A 22,758-nucleotide genomic window follows, 5' to 3' on the forward strand; every position below is an offset into this window, starting at 1 on the left:
GAGTTACAGTAATGCTGCAGAAAAATGAAAAGTTAGGTAGCAATCCCAAGAACTAAATCCAGTACATATTCCCTAGTGATTATGGTAATTGATTAATGACATGTTACCAGTGACTAAGTGACCCTAATGATGATGAAAAACCCCATATTAAATAAAATTTGAATGGGGGTCCATTTCCTCATTAACTTTTTCATATAATGCAAAGCACTTCAGGAATATTTATTAGCTTATTATATACAGTAACCTCTAATTATCTTGCAGATTTATGGATTAGGAAATCTTACATTTTGTTGCCAAAATATTCCATAGAAGTGGTTGAGGGTTTTATGTATACTTTAAAATGCATTGAATTGAGTGCATTTTGCTTTTCTTAAGCTGCAATTGCACAATGATTACTGTGCTAATTGGATTAAATATGCATTTGTTAGGGAGGAATTTTATCAGAATGATATCATAGATTTTCTCTCAATTAGTATTGTCTGTCTCATTCTTTTTGTAAACTATGATGTTCAAATAAAAAAGCAAGTATTAATTTAAATCTGGTTGTTTCATGATTGACTATAATTAAGCTTGAATTGGGTTATTATTATGAACTTAATCAATAATGACTCAATGAATTCCATGTACATATTTTTTTTCCAAGTTGAAGGCAAATTGTTCATTCTACATGAAAGGTTTATTGGAAACAACTTCTCTTTATAGCACACAGGAGTAAAGATGCGTACATCTAATCCCTTACCTCGCTAAGGCGGGAACCTTAATGGAGTTGTTAAGGAGAGAACTGTTATTGTAATTACCGCGTCCATGAAAGAAAAAGCTCCATACGAGAAATGGTGTTAGCACTTGTTACAATTAGCCAAAGCAGGAAGAACATAAGAGAAAGTCATATGGCATATATGTTACATACTTCATAGAATGATGCTTCATTTCATGTACCACATCTTCGGCCATAGCTTATTTTCGATAATCGATCACTCTGTTGAGATTCAAGTCTCAAGCTGAAACTTTTCTCTCTATAGCAAAAGGGTAACATCTCTTAGTAGTTTTTTTTTTTTTTTTTTTTTGAAAGAACATCTCTTAGTAGTTAGTACTAGTAAATCATTAGAAATCATTTGCTCAACCATGGACACATGGTGGCCAGGAAGAATCACTAAGCAAGTTAGACAAGGTTTCCGGGAGGAATTATAACCAAGGGTCCAGACCCTCAGAATTGGGAAATTAATTCAGACAATAAGCATGTTTCTGGGTATTCAACAGCCTGGAATGTAGACTGTGGACCCAGTTGCAGTCATCCTACCCTAAAGTTCAAAAAAAATGGTTAAATAATAAATGGAATATAATTTGAAGAAGAAAAGAGCAGTTTACTCCAAAAGTTAGAGAATAAGGAATAGAATAGACACTTTTATTATCACACAAAACTTCTATTCTGTTATTTGAGTTTCTAAAGTTTAAAGATTCACTAGCTGAGTGGAAGGGGCTTTATGAAGATGTCCCCAAGCTAATTTATGTAAAATAAGTAACAATATGATAATAATAATTAATCCAATACCATGAGTAGATATTAACAGCTTAGAGAGGTTGAGGGCGTGTTTGAACGATGTAAACATCATTGCCAACCAAGCATCCTTCGACATCCTGAGGGCACCCGAATTTCCTCTCCAGGAAAAAACCAACTGCACAGAGTCGCTGACCAAGCTGCTTTCTGAAAACAGTATCAACAGTCAGTGGTTTCTTGCTGTAATCTACAGTCAAACGAATAACTTCGCCGTCAGCAGGTCCTGCTCTGCCCACTAGCATCTCTTCACTGAAGTTTGCGAAAGCCAATGTCTTCACAGACCCGTCAAATATTCCAGAAGATAGACGCCATGGTGTACCTCTGGTGCCTGATGCCAGTGTTTCACCAAGACCAGGAGCAATCTCAGCCTCGACAACATTTCTGTCATTGTCTGTTGGAGAAAGGGTGTGAAGTACAAATGATAAATCTGGAGAAAGCATTTCTTGGACCAAAACTGCCATTTGGGCCTTCTTTTGGGGTACCCCTGCAGCCCTCCGACTAAGAACTGCTCGACGAGTGTATAGTGAAGCCCAAACCCTACTGACAGCACTGCCAAAGACGGTTGGGTTTGATGGACTGACATTTGGAATAGATTCATAGAGCCCAGCTGCTGACATTCCCGCCAAGTCTTCTACATTAGCACTTGACCGTACAATTAAACAAGCAGTGCTCGGAAAGATTTCTGCTATATTTTGAATGACGTCTTTAGAGGGCTGTATGGAACATATCAGTTCTTGAAGTTTAGAACACAGATTGTCAAGGGCTCCATCTGCAACCTCTGCAGTTTCTATCTGTTCTATGTAGGACCTGAATGCTTCCAAAGAATGGTTAGCCTCTAATGCCAATTCCATAGAACCAAATGGGATAACTGCTCCTGTCGGGGCCTTAAATGAGGCTGGAACTCCAAGCTCATTGTAAACTACAATAAGAGAAGAAAATGCAGATGTTATGATAAGGGTAAAATTTATTGTTCCAGTCTTCCGGATGAATGATAATTAATTATTCTTCAATCCAAAGACAGCACACAAGAGGAAAAGGTAATAGAAGAAACAAAATACACCTTTAATAGAGGCTTCCGACAGAGAAGACAAGCGTCCACAAGCAGCAGCTTTTGCCCCACAAGTACGTGGCTCTGCGTCAGCAAGCAGAGTAACAACTTCGGAGGGAATTACCTGAACCAAAAATTTTTTGCACTTGTCAACAATAAGCAGAATGGCGTCTGGAATCACCTGAACCAAAATTTTCTGCATTTTATCAACTTAGTAACAAACAAAACTGCAATTTCATCACTCAAAGCTTAGGGAATAGGGACGGAGACACAAAGAAAGAAGGTGATTAGACCTCGCTTAGCTGTGGATCTTTGCTCAGAGAGGAGGAAGAATCATCAGACTCAACAAGCCCTGCTGTAGATGGATCATGACTTGGAGGAATGTCTATGATAGGATCATTATTTGTTTCACCAGGAGAACATGGTTGTATATCAACCCCTCCTGAGGATGCTTCCAGCCTGGAATGAATTACAAGGGCCCTCAGGAATACGGATCAGAGAAATACATGATAAAGAGAACCCAAGGTTTTCACAAAGCAAATTAAAATTTGAACAGTGGGGATATTCTGATATTGCATTTAAAAAAAGGAAATAAATAATTTGTTCAGTGGCAAGTTTCAGAGAAGATTACCTGACATATTGTCCACTAAGCTTCTTGAAATACGAAGCTGAATCATCATCTTCGCAGGTGACAAAGGCAACTTTTTCCTGTACAGGAATATTTATGTTGTTACTCCCAGTTCTCGACCTAAAACGAGAAATAAAATTTGATCAGAAGTACATTGGAACTCACTTGTCGTGCTCGGACACCAAGATGGGATAAATGGGGAAGCTCTTGCAGGAGTATGACACCAGCTATATTAGTCCCTGCAGCTGTCACCTGCCAAACACCTCACATGTTAAACATTCAATTTAGCCCTTCAATATGTGCTACAAATTTTTAGGACTTCATACCTCTTCATCTCCATCAGCTTTGCGAACAACAAGAATAACAGGCCCTGTTACAGATGAAGGTAGTGACCCAGGTGTAATACTATCAACCTAATTTGAACAAAAGCCAACACAAAAAGATCCACACTTAGTCAATTAATGAAATAAGATAGCAGAAAAAGCTAATTACCAGTGCAGTTTATGCTACAAGATCAACAAGCTGAATTCAAACACAACATCAACATTAATTTTATCTGACATCAATAACAAAATCAAGCATGATTAAGTTGGTCAGCAGTTTTAACTTGCAATCAACCAGGTCAATTGTACAGCAAAATAACAGCTGGCAATAGACAATAATACTTATTCGACTTGACATGGCAACAGCATTAATTGTATAGAGTAATCTATAGAGGTGAAGCTCCATAGGAAAGGTACAACGGAACAAAATTATCAAAGAGCCACAGCATATATCAATGTGTCAGAAACAAACTCAAGAAGAAAGGAAAAGAAAATAATAGTTCAGAATCAAAAAAATCAATAGTGGGTAAGATGCTCCCAATTTTAGTGACAGAGACTATCAAATTTCAATTGACAAACTCTGAACGATATATTAATGCTAAAGAAGTTCAATTGACAGCACCTGAACAATTGTTCCATAAGCAGTTCCTGGAACAATAACATCCCAACCTTGCGATGCTAGCAAAAGTCTGACACCTTTCAGAAGAATGGTACAGATTTTAGAGACCTGAAAAATCACACTGGGATAACATTGAACTGAAAGTTAGTAAAATATCTATAACTGAAACTTGCACCTAAGTCAACAAACTGGTACTATCTGCCAAGGTTTTCTTTTTCTAATGCTTGTTATAAGTTCTTACCCTGCACGAATCTCAGCCTCTGTGTAAGTCCTAACACTATTCTCAGCAATTCCTAGAGCTTTTCCTAGCATCTGTCAAACCCAAACATTGTCACATTAGATCAGAATCTTCAAACAAACTACACATACCAATTCATATTGAAGTGTTATTGTCAATATTTTCATGATGACAGTGATATTCCAGAATCCAAATTCCAAACACTTTTTTTTAAAAAATAAAATAAAATTATATATGCTCAAGAGTAACAAATGCATGCATCAATCGACCACTTCAAACTGAACAGAGAAAATAAAGAAAATAGGAAAAGGAGGGGCAATAAATTGTAAGATTTGTAACCCAATTGTTAAAGAACAATAAAATCCAAGGCTAGCCATGCCAAAAGGGGCAATAAAATCACTCCACCTGAACTTTTTGCGGGAATATCTCAAGTAGAGAATCGGAGTATTCTTCAGTCAGCCTTCGTGATCTATCAAGAGTAGCTTTAAGCCTTAGAGCCCAAATTCTCTTATTTTCTTCCTTTCCTTTAGGATGTTCATAGAAACACGTCATTCTAATATGATAAACATGAATCTCATGATTCACTTAACAAAAAACAGAAAAATAAACTTAGAACCACACCTTCACTTTCAGGAAGACCTTTATCCTTCCACGCAAAGAGTTCGTTCCCAATTGCAATACATTCCTCTGACTTCCAGCCTGATAGTCCCAGCTGACGAATTCCAATAGCAAGGGCGTCAAGTGGTTCATTCCATGAAGTAACATTTTTTGACTCCACACTTTCAGCAAGCCAATTTGCACCTCCCAAAGAATCTAGTGCATTGAGAAATCTATAAGAAGAGATGGGAGTCAGTGAGGTACTGTAACAAATTAAGCTACAAATACGATGTATTAGACTAGCCTAGGGGAAAGGAGCATTTTTGGTATTGCAATTTAGGCTATTAGAAAAAATCTTGGGGAAGAAAAAAGACTTAGTTAGAGGTGATGAGGTCAGAATATGTTAAAAATAGGGGAGTTCTGTTGGAAAGAAAACAGGCAGAAAATAGTGAGTGAATATCATTTTATTTTACTGTAGCTAGTAATTGGGAGTGTGGAGCCACTTGGAGGACTAGGGTTGTAATTCCCTTTAGTAATGAATAATGATTTAATTACATTTTTTATACAGCCAATCATCGAATTCCTCTTCTTCTTCCTCAAATTTTACTTCTGAAATTTCCAGATACTTTCAGCCTAGCATTCTTCCCCAAGACTCCAACATACTACTTCACAATCTCATACCTTTGCCAGGATTAGAAAACTGCCAATATTTTTCTCATAGATAATGCCATATAATCAATGATTTTTTTTTTTTTTGGCAATTTACTGCTCATTTATCAATATCTTTGTTCTTTATCAGAAAAGGAAAGTTAAATCCTTCAAAAACAGAAAAAGAAAAGTAGCAATTAAGGTAGATTATGTCACTGTCACGATCAAATGCATGGTAGTAGTATGCAATATGCATCAATCAGAAAGTAATTGTATGTTTATCCCTCAATATGCTCTCTCTTTCCACCTACTTGTTCCAAAAGCGACAGAAAATTTTGAAACTTAAGAATAATACTCATCTGTTGTGCTGGTATCATCAATCTCTTGGGGGGTGGGGCACAGTGTTTTAGGAGATCATATCTATGGATTGCAATTATAATAAAAATAGTACTAACAAAAATCCAAACTAGAAAGAGAAACTACCTGCTTAGAAGAACAAAAGAATAATCCTCAAGGCCAATCTCACAAAGACGCCACTGCAAAGGGTAATAATTATAAAAAGATGAACCATGAGATCATATCTATGGCTTAAAAAGTGAAGATGATTTTATTTTTTTTTAAATTCAAATTATACCTTTTGACGCATTGCAATAGCTGCATCAGATGCATCATTCCGAAGGCCGCTTTGAAGACCCTTCATCAGTACTTCCCTTAGTGAATTTAGAGACTGCATTGGCTTCAATAGTTTATCTACAGCTTCATCTGACCCGTTTAAATCATCCAAGCTCTGAAAAGGGGGAAAACATTCTTTTATAACCAAGATCTAAGGAAATTTTGAAAAAAAAAAACTTAAAGCAAAAAACTGAGATGTTTAATTCTTGAACTAGTCATTCTAGATTCTAGATAAGTTTGCACAAAGGTTGACAATATATCCAGAACAACAGCTTTGAAAACACCTCCAAATATAAAAAATTAAGTTTATTTTTTGAATTTTCTAACAGTAGGACGAAAAGATGCACCAAATTTTATTCTACCAAGTATCACTCAACAATTACCTTATAAAAGACTTCTAATGTTATTAATAATCATAGTCATACACACATTTGTGCGAATGACATAAAATTTATAATGTCCCATACAATTAGGACTTTATTATATGCACAAATTGTATGACCTCATAACTCATTCACATATCATTATCATAGTCTAAAAAATCAAGAGCTAGAATTATTATCACTAATTCACTATTATCAGTAAGTATAAAGGAGAGGTAACTTCCACACCAAGTATTCAGATCACTTATGATCAATAGTTGAGGAAGAACCAAAAGGTCATACAAAGAATAGATATAAAAATACAATTATTCACTCATAGAGCTAATGCCAATAAAAGCACAAACCATAAGTGCACAAGCTTCCCCCGGGAAGGGGGAGTCATTCAGAAAGATGGAAGCAATATTCAAGGAAAAATTACAATTGCATGCTGAATTCGAGAATTTGATAATACCCTAGTATCATAGTACATAAATAAAGATTTTTGAAGAAAATCTGTACCTTCTTCTGCTGCAAAAATACAGTAAGAGCAGACAATCCTTTTTCATCCAAGGAATCCTTGATTGATTCCAGCTGTTCAACAAGGCTGGAAAAACAGGGAAGGATGTGTTAGGAAACTTTTGAAATTTGAAGGATGCAAGTTTTTGAGCAGTGAATGCACACATCTGAGCACAATCAATTCAAATAGTTATTAGTTTACATATGGTAGCCATATAGCATGTTCACATTCACAAAAGCATGCATTCCTCAAGGAAATGTAAAGAAGCAGCTAATAAAAAATGGATTTCTTCTCATCAGAAACAGGATATCTTTATAATTATTTTTTTTGGGGAAGGATCAACAAAACAAATAGAGATAAACCCTAATAGTTATTCCTAAATTTAGTCACTAGCAAGTAGCAACTAACTTGTGGGCTTCTACCACTTAGTTTCTGTTAACTTCAATACAAGGAAACTTAGGAAAGGATACAGCAGGACTACAAATCTCTCCTGCCAAATGGGCCCGACAAATCAAAGTTACTGCTCCATTTTGGACAGTTATGTGTTTGTGTGAGGTTTATTTTATAGATTCATGGTCACCTGAAGTGATGACAGACCACTCTTGATATTTAGGGCTTCCCCCCAAACATATTGAAATCAGCACAGTGACAGGGCTAGATGGTTGAGTAAATAAATATCGTATAAGAGTAAGTAAATGCATGCAAATACAAAATTCTGATGCAGATTAGACATTAATAATTATGAAAGACAAAGAAAGGTAGGGTCTAGCACCTTCCAGCATTGAAAAAATCCTTCAATTCATGAAGAAAAATTTTAAATTGCTCCACAAATGCATCATTATACTCCCCAGGATTTTTGGTAATTCTTGCCATCATAGCTTCTGTAGCCACCAAATCCTCAGGGCCAGCACATCTGTGGAGCTTGTTTTGTATAGTATGCTTGATTTCTTGCTGATAATAAAATAAGAAGATGATAATTAGATAAGGACCCAATGAACAACCACAATCAAGATCATTATCTTATAGAACAAAGTAGAACCTTAAGATCATGAGGGATATCATTACGATGAGCAATATCTCTAATTCGAGTAAGAGGAACAGATGCAGTGAATTCAGCTTTAAAGGATGGCAAGGAGGGGTGAATCTTGCGAATAACAAGCATCTCCTGCACAATAACACAAGGCAATGAAAAATACATCAGTGACACATTTAGAAAGGCTAAAGAACACTTGTCATCAAGGCCCGGCACATAGTTAAGAAAACATAAGGTTATCAGAATTCAGAAGGGACGAGACAATCATGACCAACAGATAAAACAACCAATGTATTAATTTTATTTTATTTTAACGCTTTCGGCTTTCCAACAACTCAGTTACTTTAATTAGTCGGGGATTCATGTATAAAGCCACACAGATATAACCCTTGTAGCTTCCTTGGAAAAAAATTTATGTTCAAAGGTCTTTCTGTGTAGCAGTAAACCACATGTTGAAGATGCAGAGATCAGATGAGTATCTTCTATCCCTTTTTTTTCCCCTTTTTCCCAGTTGGTGAGAGCCACGATGACCTTAAGCATTGCTTCTATAGCAGAGTTCTGTGATAATATTCCTGACACTGTTAAGGAAAAATACACGTTAACTCAACTCAAATTAAATCCTAAGGATTTTAGCTCATTAATGCCTAAAAGGAAAGTCCAGGTGACTTGGTTATCATAGTATGAGTCTTACGACGAAACACACTCACATAGTCGATGTGAGACGAGTATAGCATCTCAGACACCCAGGAACTCCCTTTTATGAAAAAAGCATCAGGTCTGACTCCTAGGTAAATTAGGTCACCAGAATCAAGGCTCCACACATTAAGATTGAACATCAAGCTACTATCACTTAATTCCCCACAAAACCAAAGTATAATAGTGTCTTGCTGCATTGCACTAAATTGCATTTCTCATCAGCTCACCTAACACATGGGGAACAAGCTAAACATATAACAATGCTAGAGGAGCTATAAATGGAAATTGAATGAAAAAGCATCGGATTGTTCTTCTCACTCTTACTTTCAAAATGTTTGACCAGAAGTACTAAGGTGTACATAATGAGTTTGCATAGGTCCCACGTAATGGGCCAAGGGAGGGCAAAAAGAAAATAACGTTACTTAAGGGGAATAAAGTGAAAGTGGATAGAGGTTAAGAGAATGGATGAAAATGGAAGGTGGCTGGAATAAAAAAAAACAACGGGAGCAATATTACCTAGAGTGCACTAAATATCACCCAAAACTAATTTGATGAAAATAAAAAAAATAAAATTTTCTTTTAGGAAAGAAATGGCTATAAACGATTGAAAGTTTGAAACCTACTCCTATAATTTTGTTAGAAAATTCATTTTATTAAGACTTGACAGAAGCAAACTAGCTTGCTACATTCACAATTTGCAAATGTGCTGCATTTGGATTTCTGAACAAGGTAGGTACATAATTAGTTGGAAGCTATCTGTTGATGCTTGAAGATATGATAAATATCATAGGTAAGAAGATTAAAACATAATAGGATGAAATAAAGGTGAGAGAAAAGAAAGTCTTTCAACACTTGAACATAAGAATACATTACTACCTCAGGGGTGGTATCTTTCCTGCAGTAAATTCTTTCCAGCTCACGAAAAATGAGCCTTGAAATCTCCGCATGCCTATTTGGTCGATGATGACCTCCATCTTCAAAGCAAGGGATTTGTCCAATGTTTATCCACTGCATGAGACAGATTAAATTTGATTTTAAGTTCGATAGGGTGGAACTGAACAATATGATACTAGCCAAAGCAATAATGTGACAAACCTTAAGATAGATAGCAGAAAGAGTAAGAGCCTCCAAGCGATCATTGTTATCCAAATTTGCAGCTATAAGCTCACGAACTACTTCAAGCTTTGCATACACAAACAATGCAATATTAGTAAATTTCATTGCTGCAAACCAAATTAGTTGCATCAGTTTCCTACATCAATATTGCTCTGACGTGATAGATTGTGTTTCTGGAGATTTATTACATTTAAGTTTGCTCACAAAAGGAATTGTACATAAGATTTTTATAGTTCATATGAGCAAGACAAAATCCTTAGGTAGCCAAGACAAAAACTTATCCTGCAGACAGCAGACGGGTAACACAGGACTATGCAGCTGTAGGCCTATGCCATCAATCCCTTTAGGTACACTCATTTACCAGGCACTCAGATTTTCACAGGTTCCAATTCTGATGGGAAGACAAATCAAGGGCCATTTATGTAAAAGGGAGGAATAGGAGTAGCCCTACACTTAACTACATAACCCATGATGAAGCCTCCAATATATCTAAAGGCAATAATTCCTCCATTACAAAATAAAGGCTTTTTAGGTTGTAGCCCATAGATATAGAAAATGAGGTCAATCAATCAATCAATCAAAACCTTAAGCCCATAAGTGGGGTCGGCTACATGAACCAAAAGTGAGAAGGTCAATTGAATAAAATTAGCTTCTTTAAAATATTGCATAAACTGTTAAAAAAGGGTAATTTTGAAAGTTGTATTGAATACTGCATTGCTTTTCCAAAGCTAGTCCTATGAGACCAAAGAATACTGCTGTAAGCCTTATATAATGTAATTATGCATCACGCGGACCTTGGTGAATTATGATTTTGTACTACACACAGCGCAAGGATCACACTTGTCACTTGGACACTTGGATGTGACCAGGTGCATCTCAAAAAGACATTGTACACTACAGGTAAGTTTTTGATGAAATAAAGTTTTTCAAGTGACAACCAGATTATGTAGAATAGAAATTGGAAGCATTGACTTATAGTACCTTCCGCCACCAATTTCTTGCATTCTGGTCGTCTTGAACCAATTTTAGAGCTAAACCTTCAAGACCAGAAGTGTCCCATTTCCGGTCTTTCTCATTATTGTGATGCTCATTGGACCTCATGAACGTGGCAGCCTTCCCTTGCCACTGATCTACAAAAGGACTTGCCTGAACTTCTGAATCTGTAGCAGCAACGTCACTAACAACAGATCCATTATCAACAAAATCCTCAATCACGTCTTGGCTGTCCCCAGATTCAGCAGGTAAGAGCTCCAGCGTCTCTGATGTCATGTTCCAGTGACAAATTAATGTGAAATTCCCTTTCTCGGGAATCTGAAGTATACGATTATCTCCAGACTCCCAGGTTAAACTTTTATCCTTCCCCATTATAACAAATTTGAACTCCACAGAGTCCCCTCCTCTCATTTCAAAATCTGAAACCCATCCATTCTCCGTCCAACCCAGTGTAACTGGTTTCTTCCATGATCCCAGTTCTTTTGCTGACCCCAACATCACAACACTCTCTCCAAACTGCACTTGATGCTCAAGCAGGATCCTTAACAGTACCTTTCCATGTCTAGACTTTGTTTTGCTTTCCATCTCTTCCTCCTCTCTGCCACCACAGGCAATTTACAATCAACTTAACATCACATTTTTTATTCAAAAAAAAAATTAAAAAAAAAAAGAGTTGGGGAAGAGCAATGATGATAAGTAAAGCATACTACCCAGTACCCACTCTGACATTGAATTACAACTTTACTTTAGTCCTTGAGATTAGAGTTTCAAAGCACAAAAACTGTCAACCAATTACTACTAGTATACTACAGTGAAAAATGCTTTTAACTCGATCTAGTTCAGTTTCTATTTTAGATGATGGGCAGCCTGAACCTCTAATCCTTTCTCAATCTTTCATCAAATGCAGGATAGCCACCGGAATAAATGTGATAAGTTTTAATGTACCTTCATCACCCCATGGCCTACAAAGTTCATGTTCATATTGAGACTAATGTACATTCATGATACTTCAAAATGCACATTTCCAAAGGCTAAGAGTCACAATACATAAACAACTCAGTTACTCAACAGTCAGTCAGTCAACACTATAGACATGCAACTATGCAAGACACTATCAGAATATTAGTCTCACATTGAAATAATTCCAATAAATATATACTTATATCTCCTCAACAAGGAACAAATGCATCAATTCAATAGATAATTAGGTATGAATGCCAATGTACAAGCTTTCAAGGGATCAGGATTAACGAACAGCTCCGGTATATTTGGGCTTGAAAAATTTGTATATGGAATCATGACATTAGCATGAGAGAACAGTCTTTGTACAAAGTATCTCCAAATTCTTTACACATACAAATTATGCAAAGCAAAATGACAAGTCTCTTTTTATTTTTATAAGCAAAAGTCTACAGTTTAGACAGAAAAATATGTCTTACTCTAAATTGCAAAAACATAAAACAACTTTTCATCAAAAGATTAACATATACTAAACTACTAAACTTTATTCAAAAACCCAAATCGACATCATTGTAATTCCAACTTCTAATTCATTTAACTACTCAATACTCAATAGCTGACTCATTCCATTTCCACAAAATTAATCATCAAAAAAAATTTTAAAAAAAATACAATTTATAATTCCAAGTTAGCAAAATTCCAACAATTTTTTTTTATTATCATAATAAAGTATTCATATATATTGTACTCAACAATGCTTTATCCCAAAAAGACGGGGTCGGCTACATGAACCAAGAATCTATCTTCCATGAAAATTTCACATAATCAGCTCAACATAATCAAAGGGTGAAAAAAAAAGACAACAACAAACATTATCTAATTTTATCAAGCTTCATCAATCAAATTTACAAGAAAACATGATTAATTGAACGAATTTTAATCAATTATACCAAAAATTGAGCTAAAAAATCATACCGAGTTTGAACAGAGGAAACTCCGCAACAAATTCGAGAACGAGAAATTGATGAAGAAGGAAATTTGAAGTGTAATGGCCTCAAAAACCTGAAATTAGGGTTATTAAAAGTAGCAAATTGGCGTTGAATTTGCTGATTAATTTGGAAACAATTACTATGACGAACACATTTTGTCACTCCGACAACCTCCATTGCTGAGTCACTGACCGAGTGAGTGAGTGAGTGACCGAGTGAGTGAGTGAGTGAGTGAGCAGAAGAAATGAGAAGTTTAAATCATTGAATTATTATTATTATTATCATCAACAAAAATGGTGATGAAGATGAAGAAGAAGACGACGTAAGGAAGACGGAGGAGAGCAAATCTCAAGATCATATAATACTAGTATGATTTATCCCCGATTTTTCGTTCCATTTTAGTTGACACATACATGTACACACGTGCTAAACTGCTAATGCGAGAGTAGAACAATTAATATTCGTATTTCTAATTTTAAAATGTTGATATTATGAAAATGAATTTGGTTAATAGTTTAGTGCTTGAGTATTAGAATATTAATTACTATATTATTTAAAATAATTTTTTTCTGTTTTTGTTTAATTTAGACACACATATTATAAAGAACGAGAGAAATTGATAAAGCAAGAGGATACACTAGTAAATATAAGAGAAATAGCTTACTAAAAAAGGATTTGTGTCAATTAAAATAAATTTTCTAAAACGAAATACGTGTCAACGAAAAAAATGAAAGTAAATATTAAAATTCTTTATAAGAAAAAATATTACTTGAAATTTAGAATGCACATCAAAATTACACGTTAATCGGTATAATCAAGGGTCTGTTCACATTGACTGAACTAAGCTGAACTGAACTAAACTTATTAGAGCTGAACTGAACTGAAATGAATATTTTATAAGAGAAGGAAATTAGGAGCTGAACTGAACTGAACTTATTAGAGCTGAACTGAATTGAAAATAATCGTATGAGAACAGTACAGGCCCTAAGTTTAATATTTTACTTTAATATTTTCACTTTTAGTTCTCTAATCTAATACCCCAGAGCACTCATTAGCTTTTGCCTATGAAAATTTACGAGATATGATTATGTTTTACTAGTAAGATAAATAACAAATGGAGTAAGTGATTGAATACGACCAAAAATGAAAACCCGACAACTTAAAAGAACCGAAAATTTTTGAAAATATTTATATTTTTGTAGGAAATATATATAGCTAAAATGTAATTTTGTTCACATTTTAAGGATAAAGGTTCATTTTTAGGGACCATGTCATACATCTTTATATGTCTTCTTCCTCATAAAAATATCTAGTAGTGCAATTTGTAGACTATAAAATGACTTTAAATTAATTATTGTAAAAAAGATCTATATTTATGTCGATCTTCTTCCCAAGAAGGAAATATGAATGACTCACTACTCACTCAAACGTGATCTCCTACAAAGCATGTAGGACCAAATTGTTTGGAAGCCTCCTATGAATTAATAATCCTTGATGTCGGCCAAATTTATTTTGGTTACTAGTGCATATAGGGCCTATTTAGGCAAAAAACATAGTTATGATCGAGAGTAATCGTTAGATGTGGTGAGATTAAATGTTACTGTAATTAATTATTAGCTGTAAAAATAGATAATTGATGTTCGAGTGCTTAAATAATTAGTGTTGGTAATAATATTTCGAGCAACATTTTACAGAATAGTATTTTCTTACTAACAGATACTCTCCATACCAAAAAAAAAAAAAAAAAAAAAAAAAAAAAAAAATTAGTATTCCCTCCATTCCAAAATTTCTAACACAGTCAATATTGCATACATGCCAATGTACTGTTTTGACTTAATTTATATAATTAAATATTAATTAAAATTATTTTAAAAATTATATTTTGAAACTTTATTTAATATCTGTCTAACGACATAATTTATGATAAAATATGTTTTTATATGTTAAAAAAAAATTAAAAAAATAAAAAAAAAACTATGGTAATAAAAGTCCAACATTATCCCAGATATTCTAGGACGGAGGAAGTACCAAACACTCTTATAATATGGTATGTTGATCGTTTTAAAAACACCTTGCTATTTTCTTCACATAATTCTAATATACTCCCTATTAATATGCCTAAATTTATGAAAAGAATGTCTATCTTTCATATATGCACACTAGTGAGATAGTGTTTGAACTTATCTTATCTAGACATATATTTATTTTACAGGGTACTTGTAAAAGAGATTCATAAAACTATTAGGCTTCATATATGATTCTATGGGCTAAGATATGAAAACTTATAGAAAAAAGAGAAGCACCTAAGGTACATAATTGATTGATTACTAGCCTTGTTTAATTCAACTTATTTTCAACAAAATACTTCCTCCGTTTTCTTTTACTTGCAACACAGCCTTGTGGCACGTGTTTTGAGGTCGGGTTTATGTAATGTAAACGGATAAATTATTCATTATAATTTTTACAAATGATACTTAACCCTATTCTAATCTTCGTGTAAAAATTATATTGATAAAATCGCTCGTTTACCCTCACTAATCATCTCCTAAAACTGCTTGCCTAAAAGGTGTGTTGCAAGTAAAAGAAAACGGAGGAAGTATAATTTATGAAAGGTTCAAAGCAATTTTTATACCACATAATTTCATACACATAAGATAATTCAAGACAAAATAGCTCTATTACTTAGGGCTTGTTTGACATTGTTTTTTTTGTTTTCAGTTTTCTGTTTTTTTGAAAACCAAAAACCAAAAACAGGAAACAAGAAAAAGGTGTTTCCACTTTTCTGTTGTCAGTTTTCAAAATTATCATGATTTTGATAGGTTTGACTAATTTTTGAATCATTATACGACATATATTATATGATTTTGAATAACAAAAAACCAAAAAACAGAAAACCACAACGATGCCAAACGAACCCTTAGTTAGCATAAAGTTAATCAAACTCAGAGTAGTATACTAGTATATTAAAATGAAATAAGATGAATTAAACATAGCCTTAACCTCTTACGAGTTTAGCAGTGATATGGTCGAAAATGTGGTCTATGATGAGCCAATAAGGAGAGGACGGGCTAAACATTTATGTTGGGCCATATTGGGCTTTTCAGATGCAACACATTTCAAAAAGTAAAATCCATTCCTAGTACAAATTCTTGGCTGCATTAGAATGCAGCCAAGATGGCCACAACAAGCCAAAACGCATACTTCAATCAATGAAACGCATTCTTCTTCAGCTTTCCTTCTTCCTGCTAGTACTTTCCTTATTTTTTCTCCTTTTTCCTTATTTTGTTTATATGATTCAATTTCTTTTTTCATTCAAATTACACATTTGATTGCAATTTTCTCTCTCCTCTCTTTGTTTTTTCTTCCATTTTTCCCTCTCCTCTTCTTCTATTTTAATCAAGATTTTCTCTCTGCTCTCTTCTTCACTTGATAATTGAGATGGTTGTTGTTCCTGATGAAATCATCAATGCAGGTTAGTTTTTGTATTGATTATAATTAATTAGGTTTTATTTTTGTTGAATTTGTAATTATATTTCTAATTTTATAATTTTATGAATTTGATGAACTTCAATTTACTATTGATTAATTGATTTTGACGACATTGATTTTGATGAATTCGATGAATTTCTGATTCATTTATCTTTTCTGGTTTTATAATTTGATGAAAGTTGTTCTGCATTTTTAGGATTCATTTTATGATTTTATAACTAGTGAATTTTTCGATGGATTTCATGAATTTGTTCAAGTTCTATCTACATTTTGCTGAATTTGATGAATTGGACTATATCAATTTACAATTGCCATTGATGTCTTGAATAAGTTATGAAATCTTGAATTGCTTAATTTATTATGTATTTTTTGTTTTTATGATTTTTTCTTTTTTTTTTAGTTAAATTTGTTTTTGAGTTCGTTTTATGAAAATTTAACATTGTATACGTTTATCATTTACATTTTGAACATTTATATATTCAATATGAACATTCCATTTCTATATTATGAACATTCATTCTCCAGAAGTGAGCAATGTTACAATCACCAAACAATGAAAACTGTTATTTTGTTCACTATATATAATCATTGTGAACATTCATTGTCCATTTTATGAACATTTATTGTGCAGATTATGAACACTTTGTTATTTTTATTGTTTTAGAGAAAACAAATGCAATTATGTTTAAGGAAGTTGAAGTATCTGAATTTTTGTTGGCGAGCATTTGATTTGTACAATGATTATGCCTTTAAGATGGGTTTTAGTATAAGGAGGGGCAATGTACGAACAATTTATAACACTAACATTTGGCGAAGTAGGAAATATGTATGTTCAAATGCTGGTTAAAAGGATGATTCTAAGAAGGATGTTAGGAGGTATGAGAGGTTGGATTTTCGAACAAATTGTGGTGCTCTAGTTGAGTTCATTATTAATAATCTTGGTGTATGGACTATTGTGCAGCATCTTATGGAGCATAATCACCCTATGATATCGATTGATAAGAGACATTTGCTAGGTCTCAAAGAAAAGTGAATAGAAATTGAAAATATTTCAACAATTTTTTTATATCTTTATTTTTTCACGTTAATAATTATATACAATGAATTTGAACCTATTTGAAAATCATGTTCATTTTTAATATCCTAAGTGTTCATAACCTTTTGTAACATGTTCATTTTTTAATACTAAATTGTTCATTTTTAAGTGTTCTTATATTTTTATGAAATGTTCATTTCATTAGGTTGAAAGTGGAATTATAACACATTGAAAGTTGAATTATATGAACATTCAGTGTTGAAAACCTGAACATTTCATATATTTATTGTGAACATATATGTTTCGTTATTTATATATTGCAAACAAATCTATATTGATTATGAACACATGTGCATATATGGTGATAATTTATATTTTTAATTATTATATTGATGATTATATATTATGAACATTCTAAACAATTATTATGAACATATAATGTGATGATTATGAACATATGTTGTGATGATTATGATTGAAAATTCTGATTATTTGTTGTTATTTGTTATGTTTTAGTGAGTGCAGTCGTGCAGATCAATTGTATTTGTTGAAGGCAAAGAATCTGAATTAGTGAAGAAACAAGTAAGAAGTGATGAAGAAGCATATGATATGTACAATGATTTTGCCTTTAATTTTGGTTTTGTATAAGGAAGGGGAAAATACAAATAGTTGGTCAGACTAATGTATGTTTTGTAAATTTTTTTAATGTATTTTGATGTTGGCGCAATGGAGGGAATGAATGGTCTATTGTTGGTGGATCTCCTAATTGTTCACGTTATAATGAAATGTTAACAATAATGTCTGACAAGACAATTAATTTACATTTTTTGAAAAAATTGATTATAAATTTTCATTTAGCAAAAAAATGTTAAGTATACATTATACATTATGAAGTTCGATCAATATTATAATTCATTTACATTTTAAAATTTATGTTTTTATTTACACTTTTTAGATTTAAACATAAACTTTAAAAATGAACAAGTAATATATGAACATAATAGACGAGAAAGATGAACAACTAGTAAGATATATATGAACAAACTCCCAAATATATTAAGATAATCGTTTGCAAACCACACATGTTTATAAAAAGATAAACCACACTTGTCCTACATCAATTTTAAAAGATTACACTTGTTTTGCAAGGTAATTAACATTTCAATTGCAACATATATAAAGTCAATCTCGATCATTTCTTCTTGTAGCCATCCTTACTCTATGTGCTTCTCTGATAGTGTTAATTAGTATAGTTTCTTGTAGCCATGTTTACTCTATGTCCTTCTCTGTATGTGTTACTTAGTATAATTTAGCACAAAATTCACCCTTAGCTTCCAAAATTGATCAGCCTGAAAACAAAAATATGAACAAATGAATAAATTATTTGAACATATAAGTTTCAAAAATGAACACACGTTTATAAATGAATATTTTAAATATGAAAAACTTGTATCATTAGCTTTTAAGTCACAAACCCACTCTTGCAAAGAATTTGAAGTGTATATTTCAATATGCTTGATTTAATAAAGGTAATTAATTAAAAGATTATGAACTTAAAGCTAACTAAATATGAACATATAGTTAAGTGATTATGCACATCAAGAATACAGAAAATGATTCTATATGCGTTAATAAAATGAACATACAAGCCTTTAAAATTGAACATACTTATTAATATCCTTGTAAAAAAAATGAACATAGGACGGATGTTTTAAAAATGAACTTACGTATTATAAAAAATGAACATTTAGGGTGTTTTAAAAATGAATAATACGCATTAAAAAATGAATAGACTTGATACTTGTTATTAATCTTAATAATATGAAACATTAAAGTTAAAAGAACAAACAAAAGGAATTTTGAAGTTTATGAACAAAAATGTAGATCAACAATGTAACAATAAATTTAAAACTTTAATTTTATAACATCAACAATGTAAAATAATCATTTGTACTTACATTTCATCTTGATTTTCAGTAGTTGTTGAAGAAATTTTTGTTTCAACAAAAAAAATAAAAATAAAGTGAAATATATACCTCAAATTATGAACACGACCTCAAAAATTAAGCAAATCAATTCGACTACTTGTAAATCAAAACTAATCTAAACAATTTTCGTATAATTTCATCTTCTTTGGGACCTCATTCATGAATTTCAAGAAAGTATATATCTAACAATTCAAACAAAAGTAAGTAGTAATCACTAAATTTACCTTTTTTGGGGAGTATTTGTTTGATTTTTCACTTCATCCAGAATATACATGCTAGATTCGTAGTGATAGAAATTCATAGAGGAGAGAGAATGAATTGTGTTTGATTCTAGTGAGAGAAAACCATAAGGAGGAGAGATAATTTTCAGAAAATACAGTGGTTGGTGAAGTGGGTTGAGGGAGGTATGTTTGTCTGGGCCGCTTTTAATAAGATGAAGTCTGGGCCGTGTGTTTTGGGCCGCGTCTTGTTGCAGCTAAGATAGCTGCATTAGAGTGCAGCCAAGACCAATTGCATTCCTAGACCCCAAAAAACAAGCCCAGTTGCTTTTCATTGTCCACGAATATATAATTGCTTGCTTATTAACTCAGATTTTCAGTGAAGTTCTATTTTCTCTAAATTATTTTCTCATAATATTTCCTCTATTTTATAAATTCTACGTATGTATTGCTGTTTGCTACATAATTACATAAATAGTCTCATGCTTCTAACTCAAAACTTTACCATTTAACATCTTTAGATATTTATAAATAAAAATATAATATAACGAGGTTAAACTTGAATTATTTTTTCCAGATGTATAAGTCATAATAAATGATCAATAATGTGTGAAAATGAGGGCGTGGATTTATTAATTAAAAGTGATCACTAACTCACTACTTCGTAGATCCAACAAATATGCTCGTAAAATTTAGCTATGTGATGTTATTTTACGACAAAAACAAATAGACCTATAAAGCTCAATTTGAAAGAACGAGTGTACGACTATACATGTTAACATGTATGGAAATGGTTCCATAATTTTTAGGAAAACATGTAAAAGGATACTTGATCCTCCAAGAAAATATAAGGATAACAATATAAATGCGAAGACCTCTGTTAATTATTACGTGCAACAAAGGAATATTTTATGTCTCACAAATAATACCCCTTTGTTGCACATAATAGTTAACGGATGTAGTATTTAAGGAGAACGAGTAATCTATGTCTGAAGTGGAGGACAATGGAAGCCATTAGGGAGCTCGCTACCACAAAAGTTGATAAGAGCATTAAGAGCAACACTGAGGTCAAGGTTAACAAGACCTAAGACGTTGGCATGAACCGCGGTGCAAAGGCAAGTAGAAGCATTAAGGCTAATTAGGTTACCCACAATGCTACAACATGAATCCCTCTTAGAAGATCCAATGCGAAGTTGAACAAAATCAAGTACATCCGCGCACACATTCAACTTAAGGGCATCCGAGGGGCAGTCATGAAGAGATTGGGCCGAATCTGTAGCGAAAGCAAAATTAAACAAAACAAGGTTCAATACAAGAAAGATAGCGATTGAGGTTGTTCTTCTAGAGGCCATTTTGCAATAATGTAACTTGGACAAAGCTTGCTTTAATTTTTGATGTTAATCAATAAAATAAGCCTAGTTAACACAAACAACTTAATTGTTTTGATGCTGAAAAACTTGAAAATTAAAAAATGGCATTACTTATAGATTTCAAAGTAACAGATGATGTATTGATGATTCAATAATTAGGGATTGAGTTGGTTAGATGAGTATGAAATATGAAAGGATTATATAAGGTTGGCAAATAGTTGTAACGTTGAAGAGTTAAACTATGATCAAAATTCTAAATATACATATAATGCTATTTTTAGCATGTAACAACGCAAGAGGCCATGCACGTAGTATTTTGCTAAAATTAGGTCAAACACAAAACGACATTGTGGTACACACATCATAGTAGCATACGACTCCCTTCGATCCTATTATTTTTTCATATAATTTAATAATCTTTTTGTAAGACAAGAAAAGTTAAAGTGGAAATAATAAAAGAGATCGAAGGGAGTAAAAGTGGTTGAGAAAGAAATTAATGTCTTTCAAGCATGAACAATAGTTTCTCTATTTATTTCTTCATACCAGTGGCGTATCCAGGAATTCCGAACTGTGGGTTCGGAATTTTTTAAAAAATGATGATCATATATTAACTAAATATTCAATACATAAGTTCATTTTTTTTTAATTACAAATGGATGGATTTTACAAAAAAAAAAAAAAAAACACCTACAAAAGCATTTTTCGAGTTTTCATAGTTTGAAATTAAAGCGTGCTAATACATTACTACTTCTATAAATCTATATTTCTATTGCAAAAAATCAATATTACACATAAAAATTAAAATAAAAAATCTCAAGCCCCCAATAAACACAAATTTAACAATGTAAACTTCTTCTAATTATCAATTAAAAGACCAAGTAAAAATTTTAAATTCTAAGTTTCTACAATTCAATTTGTCAACAATTCAAGTATTCAACAATATATCAAAACCAATTAAAAAAATCAGTATGTAATTAACTAATTATCACTAATTTTAATAAAATCAACCATTAAATAAAGATTTAAGAATTAAGAGGAGTAGAGGAATAAGAGGTCTCACAAACTCACGAAGAACGGAAAAACTCGGAAAAAATTACAAAAAAGAAAGATAAAAACATAAAATGAGATTAACCATTAAATAAAGATTTAAGAATTAAGAGGAGTAGAGGAATAAGAGGTCTCACAAACTCATAAAGAACAGAAGAACTCGGAAAAAAATATCAAAAAAAAAATAAAAACATAAAATGAGGGCAGTAGGAATCGAACCCAAGACCTAAGGAGGAGATTCAATGCTCTAACAATCACTCCCTTACCAATGTGCCAGGCTTTAACATTTGATTATTTATCTCACATAAATTAGTTTTAACCCTTTTTTTCTTTTTTTTTTTAAAAAAAAAAAAATTAAAACTTATAATTTTTTTCCGAAAAATCTGTGGGTTCAATGAACCCCCTTGAACCCCCCCTAGATCCGCCCCTGCTTCATACTACTAGGTTATCAAAAAATTTATGAACACATGTAGTAAGACTAGTTACATTTCGGAATAATTACCATCTACAAGAAAATTTACTTCACGTAGTATGTACAATTGCTTGTGCAAAATTAAGTTCATGTTGTTGATAAATATCGCACATCAAATCCTTTTAAAAACAATCACGTGGGATT

General features: G+C 32.7%; 1 protein-coding gene and 1 pseudogene across 2 annotated transcripts; both read right to left on the bottom strand.

Annotated features, from left to right (window-relative positions):
* Positions 1-1,381: 1,381 nt before the first annotated feature.
* Positions 1,382-13,371, bottom strand: LOC145608273 (phosphoglucan, water dikinase, chloroplastic-like). Of its 2 annotated transcripts, none has more exons than XM_081663886.1 (19): positions 12,981-13,371; positions 11,034-11,643; positions 10,032-10,118; positions 9,813-9,944; positions 8,247-8,372; positions 7,980-8,158; positions 7,210-7,294; positions 6,291-6,443; positions 6,140-6,192; positions 5,033-5,241; positions 4,817-4,935; positions 4,415-4,485; positions 4,177-4,294; positions 3,558-3,644; positions 3,397-3,483; positions 3,235-3,311; positions 2,897-3,062; positions 2,616-2,727; positions 1,382-2,474 (listed from the first exon to the last, which is right to left on the bottom strand). In XM_081663886.1, exons 1-19 carry the CDS (start codon positions 13,169-13,171, stop codon positions 1,570-1,572), a joined length of 3,567 nt encoding a protein of 1,188 aa, XP_081520012.1. In that variant the 5' UTR covers positions 13,172-13,371; the 3' UTR covers positions 1,382-1,569. The 2 variants fall into 2 exon arrangements, with proteins under 2 accessions (XP_081520012.1, XP_081520011.1); XM_081663885.1 differs by having other exon boundaries at positions 2,616-2,784.
* A 7,337-nt stretch (positions 13,372-20,708) lies between these two features.
* LOC145609512 (putative lipid-binding protein AIR1 pseudogene) lies at positions 20,709-21,077 on the bottom strand (annotated as a pseudogene).
* Between the last annotated feature and the right edge of the window lie 1,681 nt (positions 21,078-22,758).

Source organism: Chenopodium album, chromosome 23, assembly GCF_948465745.1.
Source record: "Chenopodium album chromosome 23, dcCheAlbu1.1, whole genome shotgun sequence".
Taxonomy (NCBI): domain Eukaryota; kingdom Viridiplantae; phylum Streptophyta; class Magnoliopsida; order Caryophyllales; family Amaranthaceae; genus Chenopodium; species Chenopodium album.